This window comes from Protopterus annectens, chromosome 10.part0 (assembly GCF_019279795.1).
Source record: "Protopterus annectens isolate FY-2018-M chromosome 10.part0, PAN1.0, whole genome shotgun sequence".
NCBI classification, from domain to species: domain Eukaryota; kingdom Metazoa; phylum Chordata; order Ceratodontiformes; family Protopteridae; genus Protopterus; species Protopterus annectens.
Window position 1 is genome coordinate 1180663720 of NC_056744.1, and position 18158 is coordinate 1180681877.

Consider the following 18158-nt stretch of genomic DNA (forward strand, 5'->3'; position numbering starts at 1 on the left):
GTTCCTGGATCGCTCGTGGGACATGATGGCTGCATGGAGTCTTACTCTACTCTTAGACTCCGTGCAAGCCATCGTGAATCCAGCCCTATGTCATTTCTCCTCACAGCAAGAGGTTCTCCAGTTTGATCCTCGGCTGGGGAGCCTTCTGTGTGGAGTCTGTATGTCCTCCCTGTGGTCGCATGCGTTTCCTCCGGGTGCTCCGGTTTCCTCCCACATCCCAAAGACATGCTGTAGGTAGATTAGACACTCTAAATTGGCCCTAGGCATGTGCGTGTGCATGTGTATGCCTTCTGTGGAAGGTTGGGCGCCGGGCTGGCAACTCGACACCGTAAAACCCCCCTGCCAATCATGAGTGGACACGTGATCCACTGTGGTGTCCCCTAACTGGGAAAAGCCAAAAGAAGAAGAACTAGGGAGACTATGTCATTTAAAGGTAGGATGCGATTCAAGACAGAAAAGCCTATGTAAATAGACAAGATGCAACTTTTACAAAACAGTCTTCAGAGTAAAATAATCAAACGGTATAAAACATAAATATATAATGGTTTAATTTCAGAAGCTTAAAAGAGTATGCATTTCTGTAAAAAAGTTATTTTTTATTCTTTGTGTATTTGATTTTTACATTAAAATTCATGATGCTGCTACGCCATTGTCTTTGAGAGTACAGTCCAGTCAAATAATGATTTTTTTAATTGTTCAAGCAGATATATCTGTACCTCTCAGAGATATTTAAGATCTTGTCAAAAAGTAATATATTTTTTGTGAATGAGTGTTATTGATGCTGTCCACTTCTAATCCCCTCTGTTTAGTGTTTCTGCTGTAACTGCAGGTCTTACAGGACCTTATAGTAATTTTCTGGGTGAAGGCCATTTACACTGATAGTTTCTCATTTCTCTTGTGGATTGGCTTTGTTAAGCTGGATACTGGCAAGACATACTTTCTGAGGAGCATGAGGCAATAACTAATGGAAACAGGCATATTAAATATTGTGTGCATAACTGTGTGGCATAATCTGTATTGTCTTAATTGATTTGTTGGGATAAAAAAAAATAAGGTTTGCTGAGAGAAACACTGAGGAAAGAAAGATAACTGTCAGGTTAAATTCATGCCAAATGTGAAACAGTGTAATTCACTGAAAACCTAACCTTCCCTACTAACTGTAGTTTCATCATTATGGTATTGTGTATTATTAGTGAGCTAACTTTATACATATTCCCTTTGTTTCTGTGGATTTTAACTCATGTAGAAGAAGCAAAAGCATTTAAAGAAATCTTTCAGAAATTAAATGCAAACTGCAGTCCAGTCTACCATACTGTAATGCCTGTACAGTAATCCGTTAACCACGTCTATTTTATATCCAGTCATTGCTGGTCAGATACTGATCAGTGTCAGGAATCACAATGGCAGTTAGGGAGAGTATGCCAACTAAAAGGACAGTGGTACACGTGGGGGGGACCTTAGTCCATTACCCTGTGGAGGGCCCCATTTGCCCATGATCTGGCTCTGATCATCACAGTGATACAATAATTTATACTTGACAATGTATATGAATCCACCATGCCTGTATTAAAAACACCAGCCCTTTGAATATAGAATTAAAATAGTATGCCATTGCAGTTCAAAGGAATAAGAAAATGCCCCTGGTGGTCATTCCTAGTGTTCACTAATATTCTCTTATATACATTGGCGAAGCATTACATATAATACTGTCTCATTCAGACCACTGAGAAGGTATTGGTTTTCTTTAACTTCCCTCTCTACTGGATTCCATTACCTGTGGCATGTGTTATACTGCCTGCACCTCATCTACCTAACTTCTCAGTTTAACGTGGTGATAGAAAGAAGTACTCACTGCACTTCTCTTCCCTGAAAAGTAGCTATTCCTGGACAAGGCGACTATAGCTATAGTGTGGTGGACTTGTCTGTGTGTTCCTTGTATGCATTCCTGGAATATTTCTCTCTGTCTCTGGCTTGGTTGTTTTACTTTACTGTATATTATACTTTGTATGTATTTCTAATGTTTGGATAATCCATAAATGTGTTAGAATATATTTGACAGTATGCTTTATCCGAATGTGTTTCTATATTTTGTGACAGTATGTTTTTGATGTCAAATGCCTGATAATATTTTAAGTCTCAGGTTTTACCATACATTTTGATTCTGAAAAATACTCTTCTAGGTTCATAGCTATATACTAGGCAAATTACCACTAGGGCCTTCATAAGCCTGGCTGTGCAACCCAAATGTGACCTACAGGTTTTATGTTTTAGTCATTTCTATAGAGGATACTTTTTGATTATAACGTGATTTGCTGGTTGTTACTGTCCATCACAGAATTAGGTGCCAGACCAGGACTGAATTTCTGATTTCCCCTCCAGTGGTCCAAGGTACACTTAAAAAGGGTTAGGGAGGAACTTTATTTTACATGGATAGGGAGCATATTCCAGAGAATAGGAATTCTCTGAGATACATATCTGTCTCTCCACTTTGTCCTATTTATGTCACAAGCAACAGTGTAGGCCTTTGGATCTAGTAGTTCTGATGCTGTTTGATTTGCAGATGCCTTGTAAGCCAGGCACAGATTGCCTCTCAATAGTCTGTAGGGGACCGAATATAGAGATAGGGCTTGTGAGGCGATCTGTATAGGACATTGTGTTTATACCCTGTATTCTTATTTTAAGGAATGCTTGCGGTTGTTTCAGCTGCTGAATGTTTATGGTCAGGTACATACTGAAGGGGCCATAATACTCTATGATGGGTCTGATGAGGGCTGGGTACAGTGGTATGGTGACTTCCCTAGACCTGGATGCCATGCCTTTACTTATAAATTGAGCAACATAGAAGTATTTTCTTACTACCTTGGACACATGCAGGACAAAGGCTAGATTGCTATCTAAATGAGCTCTCAGATCCCTAGCTAGTGAGTTAACTCTTAGTGATGTTTTATTGATGTTGGAGTTACCTGGGGTGGGTGATTCCCCAAAAGGCACTATAATGCATTTCTTAGCATTGTGTTCTTAGTTGTGACTGGCACCAGTCATTTACCTGTGTTAGACCTTCCTCTAGGGTGTTTGAGGCTTGAGGGATTCTATGACTGTTCCTGGTTTGCAATCATCTGTGATCTTGATAATTTAGAGGCCTTTGGCATTGGCTTTGACTTCTGAGAAGTAGATGCCAAAGAGGAGTGGACCCAGCACAGAGCCCTGAGGGACTCCACTAGTGACCAGCCTCTTTGTGGAGGTGGTCTCACTGATCCTAACCTCCTAGTCAAATTTGTGAGCCTGCTGGCTATCCAGCACAAAATATAGGGTTTTATGCCTAAATCTGTCAGTTTGTTAACAATGTTTGAATAGGGTATTGTATCAAATGTCTTCACCAGATCAAGCAGGCAGTATGCAGCATTTATCTTCATCAATTGCCTTGATGACTTTTTCAATGAAATCCACTAGGTTCAGTAGGCAAGACCTTCCTTTGACAAAGCCAGACTGTGATGGATTCAGTGTCTGGAGGTCTCCAATGTCTTTGTTGATTATTTCAATGATAATTCTTTCCATAGTGTTACAGAGGCTTTGCCTGCCTGTTATTATAAATGTGTTATTGGACACTCCTCCTATTCCCATCGCATCAGCTCATTCTACTGAGTACAGTGACACTATTTGCGAAGGTCCACATCCTTAGCTTCTTAACCTTGAATTATCTTTTGTTTCCTCCCTTTCTGCTTGACAGAAAAAAACACTCTACTCAGTTGGTTTTACTGTATTTTAATGTATTTATACTGTGTTTTTTTCCTACTTTAATACTTTATTTTGCTTTTGCTACTATTCTTAAAAGTGTTCAAGTTGCATTTATACCACCTCTTTTATTACTGCTTTTTAGTGGCCTGATTACATTGAAAACTCTGTTTTACCGAACTGATGCTTTATACTGTTTTTTTGCTGTTGTGACTGTGATTTTAAGCACTTTAAATTTCAAATAGCTCTGCACTTTTTAGCATAGACTAGATTCAGTCTTACAGAATCTAGACTGTCTTGTATCACGTGAGCACGAAAACCAGCTCTTCACTGAGATATTGATAGATCTGAGGCATCCGTTGCTTCCAACTAACGATAATGCCTGTTTCTGCTCTTATATTGCACTCTTAATTTGTATTTGCATTCTACTGCCTGTTTGAATTGTCGAAACTGTTTTTGGCCACATTTTACTACATACTGTACTAGTTTGGCTGCAGCATAGCCCAGTTCCAGGCTTGCTCTTTCTGGGTCTGTTTTATAACCTCTGAGCATCAAATTCAAACCATCTTTGTTGGAGAAGACCTTTCTGCACCCTTGTGGGAGGAGAGTGCTGTCTGGGTCTCATCGAATTGAGGATGATTGGACTAGAACTCAGACGTATGCATCCTTATTTGCTAGTTTGAGTTAAAAGAGTTATTTCTTATTTTACATAAGCCCTGTATTGGCGCTTTCTTGTGTGTAGTACACCATTCTGCACTGCTGCTTAGTGGTAGTTACTGTTGGTGGTTATTGCAGCAAACGTTTAACTTGTTAAATTTTCCCTTAGGACTTTGCTTGTGGTCCTCTAGATTGTTTTTGTGGCTCAGCTCTGATGTCAGGTAGAACACTAAGCCTAACCTCAGAAGTACCAACACACCTCTCACCCACTAGCCATTCCTAAGTGCGACCCCTCTTCCTGACCATATAAATTTACCTAACACTATGGATGTACAATTTCCCACAGTTTCTCCAGCCAGCTTGGTCAACATGGGGATCCTGAGACAGTGTAGTAACTGCCTCATGTTCACTGACAGCCTTCTGCTCCTAAACCACACAAACTCAATTAAGAACCTTGAGTCCATGCTCTCTCACACACCAGGCAGTACATATGACAATGAGTGTGTCGTCAGCATGCACACCTCACCACCTACTCCACCCAGTCCCAGATCACACATACCTACATATGCGGAGGTTCCCACCAGAAACATACCTAAACACCAGAGACCGCCCAAACACAAACAGAAGCACTCTAACATTATACTTCCTCTGCAGAACACAATACACATAATAGCTCACATATCAGTGTCTCACCTGTCAAGTCCTTAAGGCAAAACACAAAACCAAACATATTAGTCATAGGTGATTCCATTGTGAGACACATAGATGTCTCTCTCACCATGCTGGATAAGGTGAAGGTCACAGTCAGCTGTCTGTCAGGTGCTAGGATCTGCCATATCACACATGCACTCAAGTCACTTAACAAAAGGTACTGTTGTGACTGTCATATTCCATGTTGGTGGGAATGGCTTGAGACGTACCTCTCTTAAAGATATGAAGAGAGACATGATTGAGCTCTCAGACTTTGTGTCTCAGGCTGGTATGTCCCTAGCCTTAATCAGCATTTTACCTTCACCTAGGATGATGCCTCAATATAAACAGAAAATGATTGACTTCAATAATTGGTTTAGTTTCTGATATCATTCCAAGGGAATACAGTATCTGTCATCCTGGGATGACATGATTGACAGACCTCGATGCTTTGCTAGAGATGGTCTTCATCTGTCACCCCTGGGATTTCAGCTACTGTCCAAGGCTCTTGCCACCCCCCCCATACTGCCTTTTTTTAGGCAGTGTCTCAAGGACAACATTTCTGATGTAAGAACTCCATCTAAGAGCAACCTCAAGGTTTTGCTGCTAAATGCTAGGAGTCTTAACATGAAACTGCATTCACTGGAAGCAGTCTTCAACTTGGAAGACATAGACATTTGTGTAGTAATGGAGATGGAGAGCACCCCAGCCATAATGGGCTACACCTCCTTCCACACGTTCAGACCCCAAACTGATGGCTTGAAAACTAAAGGAGGTGGTGTATCAATACTCATTAAAGATAAATGCACCTCCAGATTGGTGAGAAAGCATGATTCCCTGGAGATACTTCAGGTGCAATTAACTGTTGGGATGACACCTATTCAAATCATTGCCAGCTACAGGACCACCTCCATGAATCAGGACAACCACTCTGCCTATTTAGATCTACTTGAGTCTGTCAAGGTACATCCCAACACCATCGTTTTAGGCAACTTTACCTACCCATCCATTGACTGAGAAAATTACTCTTGTGCAAACTCACTTGGCCAAACATTCCTCGACTTCATTAACTCCAATGCCCTGGACTAGCTAGTTGACACTCCCACAAGGAGTGCCAACATCCTGGATTTGGTGCTTACCAATTAGAGTGGACCACTGTAGCACCCCCATTGGGAGATCTTTCCTGGTGAGATCTGACCATATTAATCAGTCTCATTTGAAGTTACTATCACACCTGACTCCCCTAGCACCAACTAAATTGAAAAACTTCTCCAAAGCAGATTATAACCTCCTACAGTATGGTATAAATAGCTTCATTGCACCTCCCCCCTCAGATGGAACTGGCAACTATGCCAAGTTCTACACAAATGCTTTATTCAAACACCTGAACAACTGCATTGCCTCAACCGTACCTGATAGGACCAAAACAAGCTCCTCAAGGAAGAGTAAACCTGTCTGGTGAAAAACTGCCATTAACAAGCTTTACAAAAAGAGGAAGAAATTGCTGTCTAAGGGTAAGAAGGAAAAACTGGAAATATTCCCTCCTCAGCTTAAACAAGCAAATAAAACATTTTATGAAGTCCTCCAAAGCTAACTGTGAATCCAGATTAGCTTCCTCAACTAAGGACAACCATAAGGCATTCTTTAGTTACATCCATAGCCTAGAAGGAAAGGCCCAGATTTGTGCGGAACTGGTAGTTAATGATACTACATATACCAAGCCTGTGGACATTGCTAACCAGTTAGCCGACAGGTTCTGTGAAAACTTCACTCCCATGTCCCCACCACACTTATCCCAAGACATTTCTACCACCTGTCCTTTACCTTGTATCTCTAAAGAGCGAGTTATGAATGCCCTCTCTAAGGTCAAAAACACAGCATCCATGGGACCTGATAAAATACCAGGCTGCGTCCTACAGAGGCTCAAACAAGAATTAGCAATGCCATTAGGTACTCTTTTCAATCATAGTCTAAGCAATGGCTTTGTCTCAGCTGAATGGAAAAAGGCCACCATTATCCCCTTGCACAAAAGTGATCCTTCCACTGTCCCTGGAACAATAGACCTATTAGCATGACTACCTTTATCTGCAAGGCCATGGAGACAATCATCATGGATCTTAACAACAAAGGTATTGGTAAAGTACAGTTTTGTACCTACCATAAATGTAGATGTTCGAGTGCTCATACAGCTGCAGTCATTACAGATGGGTTATCCTGCCATCAGGCGGGTCCTCGATCGGCCGAATTCCAAAGTCTAGGTCCGGCGTCGGTTGTCATCGTTTCTTCCCTGACGTCAGTGTGGCAGGGGTATAAAAGAGGCAGATGACTCCATTTTCTTCAGTTTTTCTTGCCCCAGATGTCAGGTGCCCCCAGAAGGAAGGCAAAACATAATATTATGCAAACATGCAATGTAGATAAATCAAAAAACAGTAGTTGCAAGCAAATACACCATAAAGGAATACCCCAAATAGGTTGTATGATAAAGGTGTTTGTCATAAGTCCTGTCCTAAGAGGGGACAGAGGGGGGGTAACCTGGACTGCAGCTGTATGAGCACTCGAACATCTACATTTATGGTAGGTACAAAACTGTACTATGTTCATCGTGCATACAGCTGCAGTCATTACAGATGGGTGGAATCCCAAAGCTAAGTAAGGGTGGTAGACACTAAGTGGAACTAGGAGGAGCGAGGATGCCCTGCAGGACTGCTGTGGCAAAGCCCGCTCTAGATTTAGAGTATAGTGGAAGGTGGTAGTGCTTGGAGAAAGTGTGCACTGAACTCCAAGTAGCTGCTTCCAAAATGTCCTTGGTAGGGACCCCCCTGAGGAAAGCTGCAGAGGTAGCTGTGGCCCTGGTGGAGTGGGATCTGATGTATGCAGGCACAGATTTTCCATGAAATGAATAACAAAAGCATATGCAGTGGGCTATCCATTTTGAAATTGTCTGTTTGGAAATAGCCTTTCCTTGAGCACCTGTAGCATAAGACACAAAGAGTTGCTCAGATTTCCTGAATGGCTTTGTTCTGTCCAAGTAATAACGAAGTTGCCTGTGAATGTCCAAGGAATGTAGTAGTCTCTCCCCTTTGTTCTGTGGATTTAGATAAAAGGTAGGTAAGTAGATAGTCTGATTCAAAGCTACACTGGATACTACCTTTGGCATGAAGGTAGGGTTGGTTCGTAAGGAAACTTTGTCCTGATGGAAAATGATGAATGCTTGCACAGCCATGAGGGCCTGTAGTTCCGAAACCCTGCGTGCTGAGGTGATAGCCAGAAGTAAGGCTGTTTTCCATGACAAGTATTGTAGCTCTGTTGAAGAAGCCAGGTCAAAAGGGAGGCAGGGTCAGCTTTTCCAATACGAAGTTGAGGTCCCAAGCTGGAACTGGTGGTTTCCTTGGGGGTTTTATATTTTTTGCCCCTCTGAGGAACTGCCTTAATAGAGGATGTGAGAATAATGGAGGGTCTGTGTTGTCTTGTGCAGAAATGGCTGAAGCATGGATCTTGATGGAGGAGAAGGAAAGGCCACTGTTTAACATCTCAGCTAGGTACTGTAAAATTTGAGGTATATTTATTACCCAAGGATTCTGGCCCTTTTCTTGATTCCAGGAACAAAATCGTTTCCATTTGGCAGAGTAGGCTTTTCTAGTAGAAGGTCTTCTGGCCTCCAAGATGACATCCTGCACCTCCTTGGAGAGGAGAGTCTGTTGGGAAATTAAGGTATTCTCCATGCAGCTAGATTTAGGGTTTTGAGCTGGCTGTGAAGGATTTTGTAGTTGTGATGGGACAACAGAAGAGGGACTAGAGGTAGGATTCATGGTGGGGAGTGTGTCAGGCTCTTTAGGAGCAGATAACAGTGTTGTCGTGGCCAGTCTAGAGCAATGAGAATCATTTGTGGCCTCTCTGCTCTGGCTTTTAATATAACTTTGGTCAGCAGAGGAAGAGGCGGGAAGGCATAGACTGTCAATGTTGTCCAATTGAAAGAGAGTGCATCCACTTTCCAGGCCTGAGGATGATAGGTCCTTGAACAAAATTTTTTCAACTGGTAATTTCTGTGGGTAGCAAATAGATCTATGTCTGGCTGTCCCCATGCCTGAGTTATCTTTGAGAAGACTTGAGGATGCAACTTCCATTTGTGTGGATCTGTCATATTTCTGCTTAGGTTGTCTGCCAGTGTGTTTTCCTTCCCTGGCAGGAATTGTGCCTGTAGTTGAATTTGCAATTCCAGTGCTGTATTCCATAGGGTCATGGCTTGCCTGCACAGGGGGTATGAATGAGTTCCCCCCTGTTTGTTTATGTACCACATGACTGTTGTGTTATCTGTCCTTATCAATAGCTGGCCTGGATGCAGTAGGTCTTTGAAGGTCATAAGAGCGTTTTGCATGGCTAGCATCTCCTTTTGGTTGATGTGTAGGTGCTTCTCTTTTTGGGACCATTTTCCCTGAATGCACTGATCTGCCATGTGTGCTCCCCAGGCATAGTCTGAGGCATCTGTTGTGATGATTTGAGTTGCTTGAGGTACACAGAAAGGGAGACCTGTGTTTCTTTGGCATGCTTGAGCCCACCACAAAAATTCCTTTTGAAGGCATGGAATGAGTGGTATAATTGTTTCCAAGCTGTGGCTGTGTTGAGACCATAAGTTTTTTAGGTACCATTGTAGTTTCCTCATATGCAGCTTTGCACATGGGATTAGTAGGATGCAAGATGCCATGAATCCCAGAGCCTGCAGGACTTTCCTTGCAGTTAGTCTGGTGAGAGTTGCCATTTTGCTGAAGTATTGAGACAGTTGCCCTTGTTTATCTGGCATGAGGTAGGCCATCTGGGTGGTTGTATTTAAGCTGGCACCCAGGAAAATTATCTGTTGAGAAGGTATTTGTTTTGATTTCTTTTTGTTCACTGTGTATCCCAGGAAGTTTAACAGTTTTATTACAAATGCCAGATGCTGCAATAGAATGTCCTTGCTGTCCGCTTGGATCAGGCAGTCATCCAGATATGGGTATATTTGTATTCCTTGTAGTCTGCAGAAGGCAATTACTGATGCCAGGCATTTTGTAAACACTCTGGGCACAGTAGATAAGCCAAAGGGCAATGCAGAGAATTGGTAATGGGTTGAACCTGCAAGAAATCTGAGGTATCTTCCGCAATCTTGTCTGATAGGGCAGGCAGGTATGCCTCCTTGAGGTCCAGTGTTACCAGCCAAGACTCCTTGCCCAGCATGGGAAGAAGCTGCTGTAATGTGAGCATCTTGAATTTTGTCACCTCTAGATATGTGTTTAGGATGGATAGGTCTAAGATGGGTCTCCAATCTTTGTCCTTCCTTGGTACCAGAAATAGTCTGGAATAAAAACCTTGACCTTGTTCTTTTGCAGGTACCTCTTGAATTGATTTCATATCCATGAGAGCAGAAATTTGTCTTTGTGCCTCTGCCCTTTGATTTTGTGGCAGGTTTGGCATGCCTCTCATTTTTGGAAGGGTGTGAAAGTGGAACTTGTAGCCTCTGTCTATAATGTCCATAATCCATTTGTCTTTTGTAACAATATGCCAGTTTTTTGAAAATAATGCCAGTTTTCCGCCCAAAGGTGCTGCCATTAAAGCTTTGCTTGGCAGGCATAGGGGGAAGTCATTGTGTCTGTTTTCTAAATGACTGTGATCTATCTTCTCCACCTCTTGGGGTTGGTGCTTGCCACTGTCTTGCTCTGTAAGATCCTTGAGGTTGTCCTCTACCCCTTGGGCATCTGTATCTACCCCTTTGAAGTCTGTCCGTGGCTGGAAAGGACCAATTTTTTGAAGGCCAGTTTCTGCTGAAGCGTGGTGGTTGTACCTGCAAGAAATCTTTCACTGTTTGCATAGATTTCGCTTTTTCCTCCATTTTCTTTAGTACCTCCTCAGCTTTAACACCAAACAATACATCTTTTTGAAGTGGTGCATCTAACAACTTTGCTTTGACATGATCTGGTAAGGTTTGCTCTTTGAGCCAAGCATGTCTACGTATAACAGACCCCGTAACAGCAGCTCTACATGAGGCCTCTAAAGCATCAAAACCACACTGCAAGGTATGTTTACCCACTTGCTCTGCACCATGCAACAAATCCTGCAACTCTTTCAAATCTGGTTGTTCTGTTTGTGTCATTTTGCTTTTCAACTGAGATAACAAAAACTGTTGGTACTTTAACATATGGAATTGACAGTTTAATGCCCTCATGGTTAAAGTGGCAGATGTATACACCTTTTTCCCCCACCTTTCTAATGCTCTGGAATCTCTCTCTGAAGGTAAAGGGTTTTTAGCAGTAGAGGCCTTTATTCCCTTGGGACCCTGTGAAATAGTTTCTGGGTCAGCAGTATGGCTTTTATATAGGAACTGGTGAGAATCAGGAACCCGGTAATACCTGTCTGGTTTAACAGGGGCAGGAGGTAAAGAATCTGGATTAAGGCTGGCTTTTGCGTACACATCATCCAAAATATCGAAAACAGGAGGGATAGCCAGGGGCCTATGCTGGGGGAGCAGTAGAAATTCCCTGAGCCTTTTCTTGGAATCTGAGTAATCTTGGCCTTCCCAGTGAAAGTGTTCCCTCAATGTATGCAGGGTTTCCCCAAAAGAGTAGTCCTCAGGGGGGGAGACCGAGGGAATAGACTCCTCAGCATCAGAGTCTTCGAAAGGGGAATAGGCAAAATCCTGGTCCTCAGAATGTTCTGAGGTAATAGAAGCCTGGTCTGAGGAAGGGTAGTCTTCCTCCAATCTGGGTCTTTTGTCAGAGGGGGGTTGAGAACCCCTGATGAGAGTTATCAAATCCTCAGCCATTTTACCCTGTTTTTTAGTTTTCATTGCTGCTTTAGATTTAGTGAAGGATTTAATAGAGAAGGTGGAAGGCCTGAAGATGCCTTCAGAAATGGCAGGCCTGACTAAATTTTGAGTTTCCCCGCCAAGAGTGACGTCGGTATCTGCAGTAGGAATGGAGACCGAGGAGCCTGCGACCTTGGGTACTGAAGTCACCGGTAAAATAGTTTCATCGGCATTCAGGGGCTGCGTAGGCACCTCACTGAGAACCGGAGAACCGGTATTCGGCCTAAGCGTGGTCTCGGTACTCGGTGCGGACCTCGGATGTTGGTCCTTATCCTTGCGTCTTTTGCTTAAAACTGGAGTCGGTGTATCCGACGACATGATATAATTACATTTTTTGCCAAAATAGTGAAGGGAGAACTCTGCCTGGTGCTTAATAGTGCGCTTGTTGAACCTAGCACAAAAACGGCAGGCCGAGACGTCATGGTCTGGGCCTAAGCAAGGTATACAGAAAGAGTGGAAATCCTTATGCGGTATTTGCTTCCCACAAGAAATGCAATTATTAACTTTGTCTGACATCGGTCTGAGGCAAAAAAAGTTTCCCCAACGGGGTACTTAGCTTTAAAGAAGACTTCGGCTGAAATACTTTCGTAAATCTCAGGAGCTGGCCGACCGGCACTTGCGAACTGCTTCTGCTTCGGGCACCGCGCGGCAAGAAAGACTTAAGAAAATGGCGTTGGCTGCCTCTTTTATAACCGTGTCACACTGACATCAGGGAAGAAGCGACGACAACCGACGCCGGACCTAGACTTTGGAATTCGGCCGACCGAGGACCCGCCTGACGGCAGAATAACCCATCTGTAATGACTGCAGCTGTATGCATGAAGAACATCCTCCAAACACTTGACTCTACTAAATTTGGATTTGTCAAAGGGAGATCATGCCTGTTAAACTTGATGGACTTCTTCAAGACAGTCACCAAGGCCCTTGATGAGGGAAAATCTGTGCATATAGCCTACCTAGACTTAGCCAAGGCTTTTGACACTCCCCCCAGGCATAATTGATAAACTCACCCAACTAGGTATTATTAGATGGGTCACTAACTGGCTCACTGATAGAACCCATATAGTCAAAATAGGGGAATCCACCTCCAACAGCCAACCTGTAACCAGTGGTGTTCCAAAGGGATCAGTCCTGGGACCTCACCTGTTTGGAATCCATTTCTCAGAGGTGCGAGCTAAAACTAAAGGTCTTGGCTGACAAAGTTTGCTGATGACTGCAAACTGGGAGCGGTCATAGAATCTCCAAACGATGTTTACATCCCGCGAGAGGATCTTACACAAACAAATGACTGGTGCCAAAGTCATGGCCTTGAACTCAATACAAAAAATGTATTATCATCCCTTTCAGTAAGAGTGATGTTCGTGCTAACTACTACATCAGTAACAGCACCCTAAGTATGCAATCAGTGGTGAGAGGCCTGGGCACACAGGTTGACAGCAACCTTACCTTTGATCACCATGTCTCCACAGTGGTAAGAAGTGCATTCTATATTGCTTATCTCATAAGTAAGGGCATTGCCTCCAGAAAAAAAAGAAATTATAACCTCCCTGCACTCTTTCCTGATCAGGACAATAATTTAGTACAATGCCCCTTTTGGTATGTACCTTTCCAAGCAGATGCAGCAATTGGAGAGACCGCAAAGGTTCCTCACAAGGAAAATTCAAGGTCTTCAGCATCTGTCCTATGAGGATCATCTGAAATCACTGTTACTTTATTTAATACAGACTACTCAAAGGCAATTTCTGCCTTGCATATAAGGCAATCTCTGCTCCTGCTTTATTGGAAATGGTTCATATCCATAAGTCAAATGGTACACGGGTTACTCACTCTAATGGCCTTAACCTGGTATGTGACATTAATAAAACCTGCAGGAGGGACAGATTTGTCTCCCAGAGGTTACCACACCTTTGGAACAGACTCTCGCTTTATGTCAAGCAGAGCACCTCATTTGCCCTCTTCAAATGCAATCTGGATGATTGGATGGGTAACCGTAAATTCACTCCAGGGGTTCCACCTATGTTCCTCTTAGACAGGGGTGATAGGTGCTCATTGTGGAAATAAGGGTAAAACCTGGCTAGGCTTGTAAGGGCCTAGGGTCATTAGCCTAGTAACCTCCTATGATCATATGAAATAAGACTAGTCAGACTAATGGGTCTGTAGTTTCCGGGATCAGTTGATGGTCTGCCCTTATGAAGGGGATGAACATTGCAGTCTGCTATTCTCATGACACAAAGCCTGTTTTGAGACTATATTTAAAAAGTTATTCCAGTGGCCCTTATAAGTTGTATTTTAGACTATTCAGGAGGACACCTGTGATATTATCTGAGCCCACCGATGCTGTGTTTTTGGCCTTAGCAAGCACAACTGGGACATACTCTCTATTTATAAGTGGAGCGTTATGTTTGACGGTCTTTCTTGGGGTGTGGCCAGGGTGACTGGGTGGGGGGGGTGGTAAAATTGGAACTGAATTTGTCAGCCAACAGATTCACTATTTTGGCTCAGTGAATGTGACAATATTAATCACCAGTTCAGCGCTGCCTTGAGGTTTCTGACATAGCTAAAGAAGGTCTTATAGTTTTATTTTGCCTGAGAGGCTATTTAAACCTCAAATTGACTTTATTCAACTTAATTAGCCTTCTTAGTCATCTGTTTAGTTTGATAACAGAATTTTTATCTTATCTGGAGATACACTTCCTGATATTTATCCATGATTTTTTTTCTCTTTTGTTGTATATCCTGTTTAATTTGGGATTCTACCAGGGTGGTTTGTTTGTGCAGTTAGTTTTGGGCTTACTCCTGGTTGGTACAGCAGCCTCTATGCAGCCATTAACATGGTTGTACAGAATTTCTGTGGACAATTCTGCATGGGCAGCTGTGTTCTCTGGTTTTTGAGGGGCACTAAATTTTGACAAACCATCTGTTGCTAAAAGGTAGTTTACCATTGAATATTTCCTAACTGTTGCCTTTGAATAGTTCCTAACTGTTATTAGGTTTATTGGGGTTACCAAGTTGATTCTGATTTTGAAAGAGACAGATTTATAGTTGGATCTTACCAGGGAGGATGTGACATAGGGGGGGTACAGCGTTCTCCCTCATTTGTAAGTACAAGGTCCAGTATGTTGGTGCCTCTAGTTGGCGTATGCACTAACTGGTGAAAGGTGTTTGTATTTATGAAGTCCAGGAATCTCTGTGCCTGCAGATTTGAGGCTGTGCAAGATTCCCTGTCTATAGAGGGATAATTAACATTTCCCATATGTAGGGTGTCCAGTTGGATAGTAAGTGTCTCCAGTAGGTCAAAGCATGTGATGTGAGTTTCTTCGGACATGGAGAGTGACCTTTAGCTATATAGGATATCGTAAAAGATTTTATCTATGATGGTCTATACATGGAAGAATTCCAGTAGTTCATCCTGTTTAACCAGCCTAGAGGTATGCTTGTTGTTAATATATATTGATACACCTCCAACTTTAGCCTCCATCTGTGCAGCTACTGGCTTAAAAGTGTCCACACTGAAACCATATACTGGTAAGGTACTCTCTATGGCTTTAAAACATATCTCATACTGTCTCACAATACATCTGATTGCCTTCCGCACAAAGGTTAAGCCTGCTTTGTATGTATTCATCCTTGAGAATAGGACTTTGTGTGGATAGCAGCATTATCAAACTGGTGTTAGATACCATATGCCAGTGTTCCTAGCATAATGCATGTGCTAAAGAGAATTCTGGATTAATTATGTGCCCTGATCATGCCATATACATCACTCATACATACAAATGTGACCAGTAGAATGAGTTCTAGGCATACATTAAGTTTTGCTGTGATTCTGAGGTTTCTTACCCCACCCATGTAGATCCCCAGTATGGTAAACTGTGTGAGTTCACCTGTTGAAGGTGTAAATGAGCACTTAAAAATAGTTAATGCTGAATAATTATAAAAATAATTCTGTAGCACACAGCAGAAAGACTGGGTAAATAATTTAAGCAGTACACAGATATGAGGCACTGTGGTTAAAAATAAAATTTGCATTTGACCATGACCTCAAATGTTAATGTGTTTACTATTCAAAACTAAGAATACAACATTGTGAAAAATGTACTGTATTTAAAGAATTATTCACAGATTTATATGCTTGCATATCTTCCATATTTTTTTGTTTGAAGCTAGTTTAGGATTGTGATGTACACAAAAGGACTAACTGAATGTGTACAATTTTGCATTTCAGGATAGAATACAGCCTCATGTGCAGTCCATGAGCAAACACTTGCTGAACCCTGTAGATGCACTTGGTCCTTCACCATATGACCCCGCGTAAGTTTTTCTCCCTTATTTTTTAGTAAATTGTATTTTCTGTTCTAATATATTATATTCTTACCAGACACTGTAAACATTTATTTTTGAATATATTTAAAATGATTTCTCTTCATACCTGAAACTGACTAAGATCTTTATTAGTGCGTAACAGTATCTCTTTAGTTATCTGTCTATATGCTTATCTCTCTGTTTATCTGTAAAATATTAAGAAGGATTTTTAGTTGGACTATTGAAAGTGGGGGAGATGAAAGCAATCTTATGAATGACACAGACACATATTCACTATATATGATCATTGCTCTGTACTACAAATAATAATAATTATATCCAGTTCCTGGACCCCACTTATTATGCTTATTTGACTTGGTTCCTGTTAACAATGTTGCCTCACAACACTTAATTCTCCATTCTCCAGCTGGGATGCCTTCGCTGTAAAGTTTGCATGCCATTACATGGCATTTGCTTGAAAGCAGAAAGAGGTAATAAGCCCATCTAATCTCCCCTTTAAGAGCATTTAACATTCTACCTCCCCTTTGTCTCTCAATTCCCATTTTTTCATCTTCTTCATGTCATTTTGTAAGTTTTTGCAGTTTTCCTTTCCACCACTCATTCTGGTAGTTCATTCCATGGATCTACAACTCTTTCTGTGAAAACATACTTTCAGAGATCCAGGGAAAAGTTAATTCCCACAATCTGCTGCCTGTGACCTTTTCTTTACCCTCTATCCTTTCTAAAGTTAGTTCTCACAGTTTGCTGTCTGTGAACCTTTCTTCACCCGCTGTCCTTCCTGTTCAGAATGACCCCTTTACATCTTCCTGACCTGATTTTGTGCAGTAATATCATGTTCCCCGTCTCTTCTTTTCTCAGATAAGAAGACTTGTAAGTCCTCTGTCTTGTCATATTCCTTCCCCTCTGTCTCATTGATTTTTCTGGTAGGTTTCTCCAGAATTTCTTTCAGCAGCTTCATATTATATTATATTATATTATATTATATTATATTATATTATATTATATTATATTATATTATATTATATTATATTCCTTTCCTTATATGGACTCCAGAGCTGCACAAAGTACTTAAGGTGTGGTCTCGCCCAGGCCTTATAATGCATACATCTCAAGTGTAATGAACTGCTTGGTAAATATCAATTCTAAACCCATTACGGGCCCTTCATGATTTTCTATTTTAAACTCAGTAAAAGGCCTGCTGATTAAAAAAATAAGGACTATGAGTTTGCATGCATAACACATTACTAGATGCTACAATCAACAACTTCTCCATGTAGATTTATGTAGGCAGCAGCTTCACCATGTAGATTTATGTAGACAAGAACTTCACCATATAGATTTAGCTACCTACAGTGACGTAACTGATATAACAGTGTTTACCAAAATAATTACACCTTTGACTTCTTTTTTTGCCATTAGCACTGTTTTAAAAAAAAAGGCATGGTCATTCAGACCATGTGCAACACAGCATTCAACCTCATCTGCAGCATGTATTCCCTTGTTATGCCATGCCTAATATCTCCACCATTTCTTCTTTTATGTGTTACTCTAAGGAGATGGTAATTAAAAGAATGTTCAGCAAAAGTGTTTAAAATATGCCTGTAAAGAGAAAAGATTTCATGATATTCCAGGTGGAGTTTCATAAATGGTCTGTGGAGACAATCCTGGGGATTCATTAAAGGGCCTAACACTGGCCATACGTCTCATGCTAAAAAGGCCCTGTTCCCACAGTGTATCATTTTGTGATTTAGAGACATGTCAGCCACAATGAGGTAGGACCTCATTACTGGCTAATTTGCATGTTTCTGAATCTCATTTACTACAGTGATGTGGAGATCATTGCTAATCTGCACATTACGTTAGTAACCTACTGCTCGTGTAGACAGTGGCAACCCTCTCATTTACTCCCTCACATATGGAAATA

General features: G+C 41.7%; 1 protein-coding gene across 1 annotated transcript in view; it reads left to right on the forward strand.

Moving 5' to 3' along the window:
* The window catches only part of CCDC17 (coiled-coil domain containing 17), a 785488-nt gene that overhangs the window by 491336 nt on the left and 275994 nt on the right, over positions 1-18158 (forward strand). Inside the window, exon 11 of the mRNA XM_044086848.1 lies at positions 16137-16222. Coding sequence (XP_043942783.1) covers positions 16137-16222 — 86 coding nt within the window. The remainder of the gene's footprint in view (positions 1-16136; positions 16223-18158) is intronic.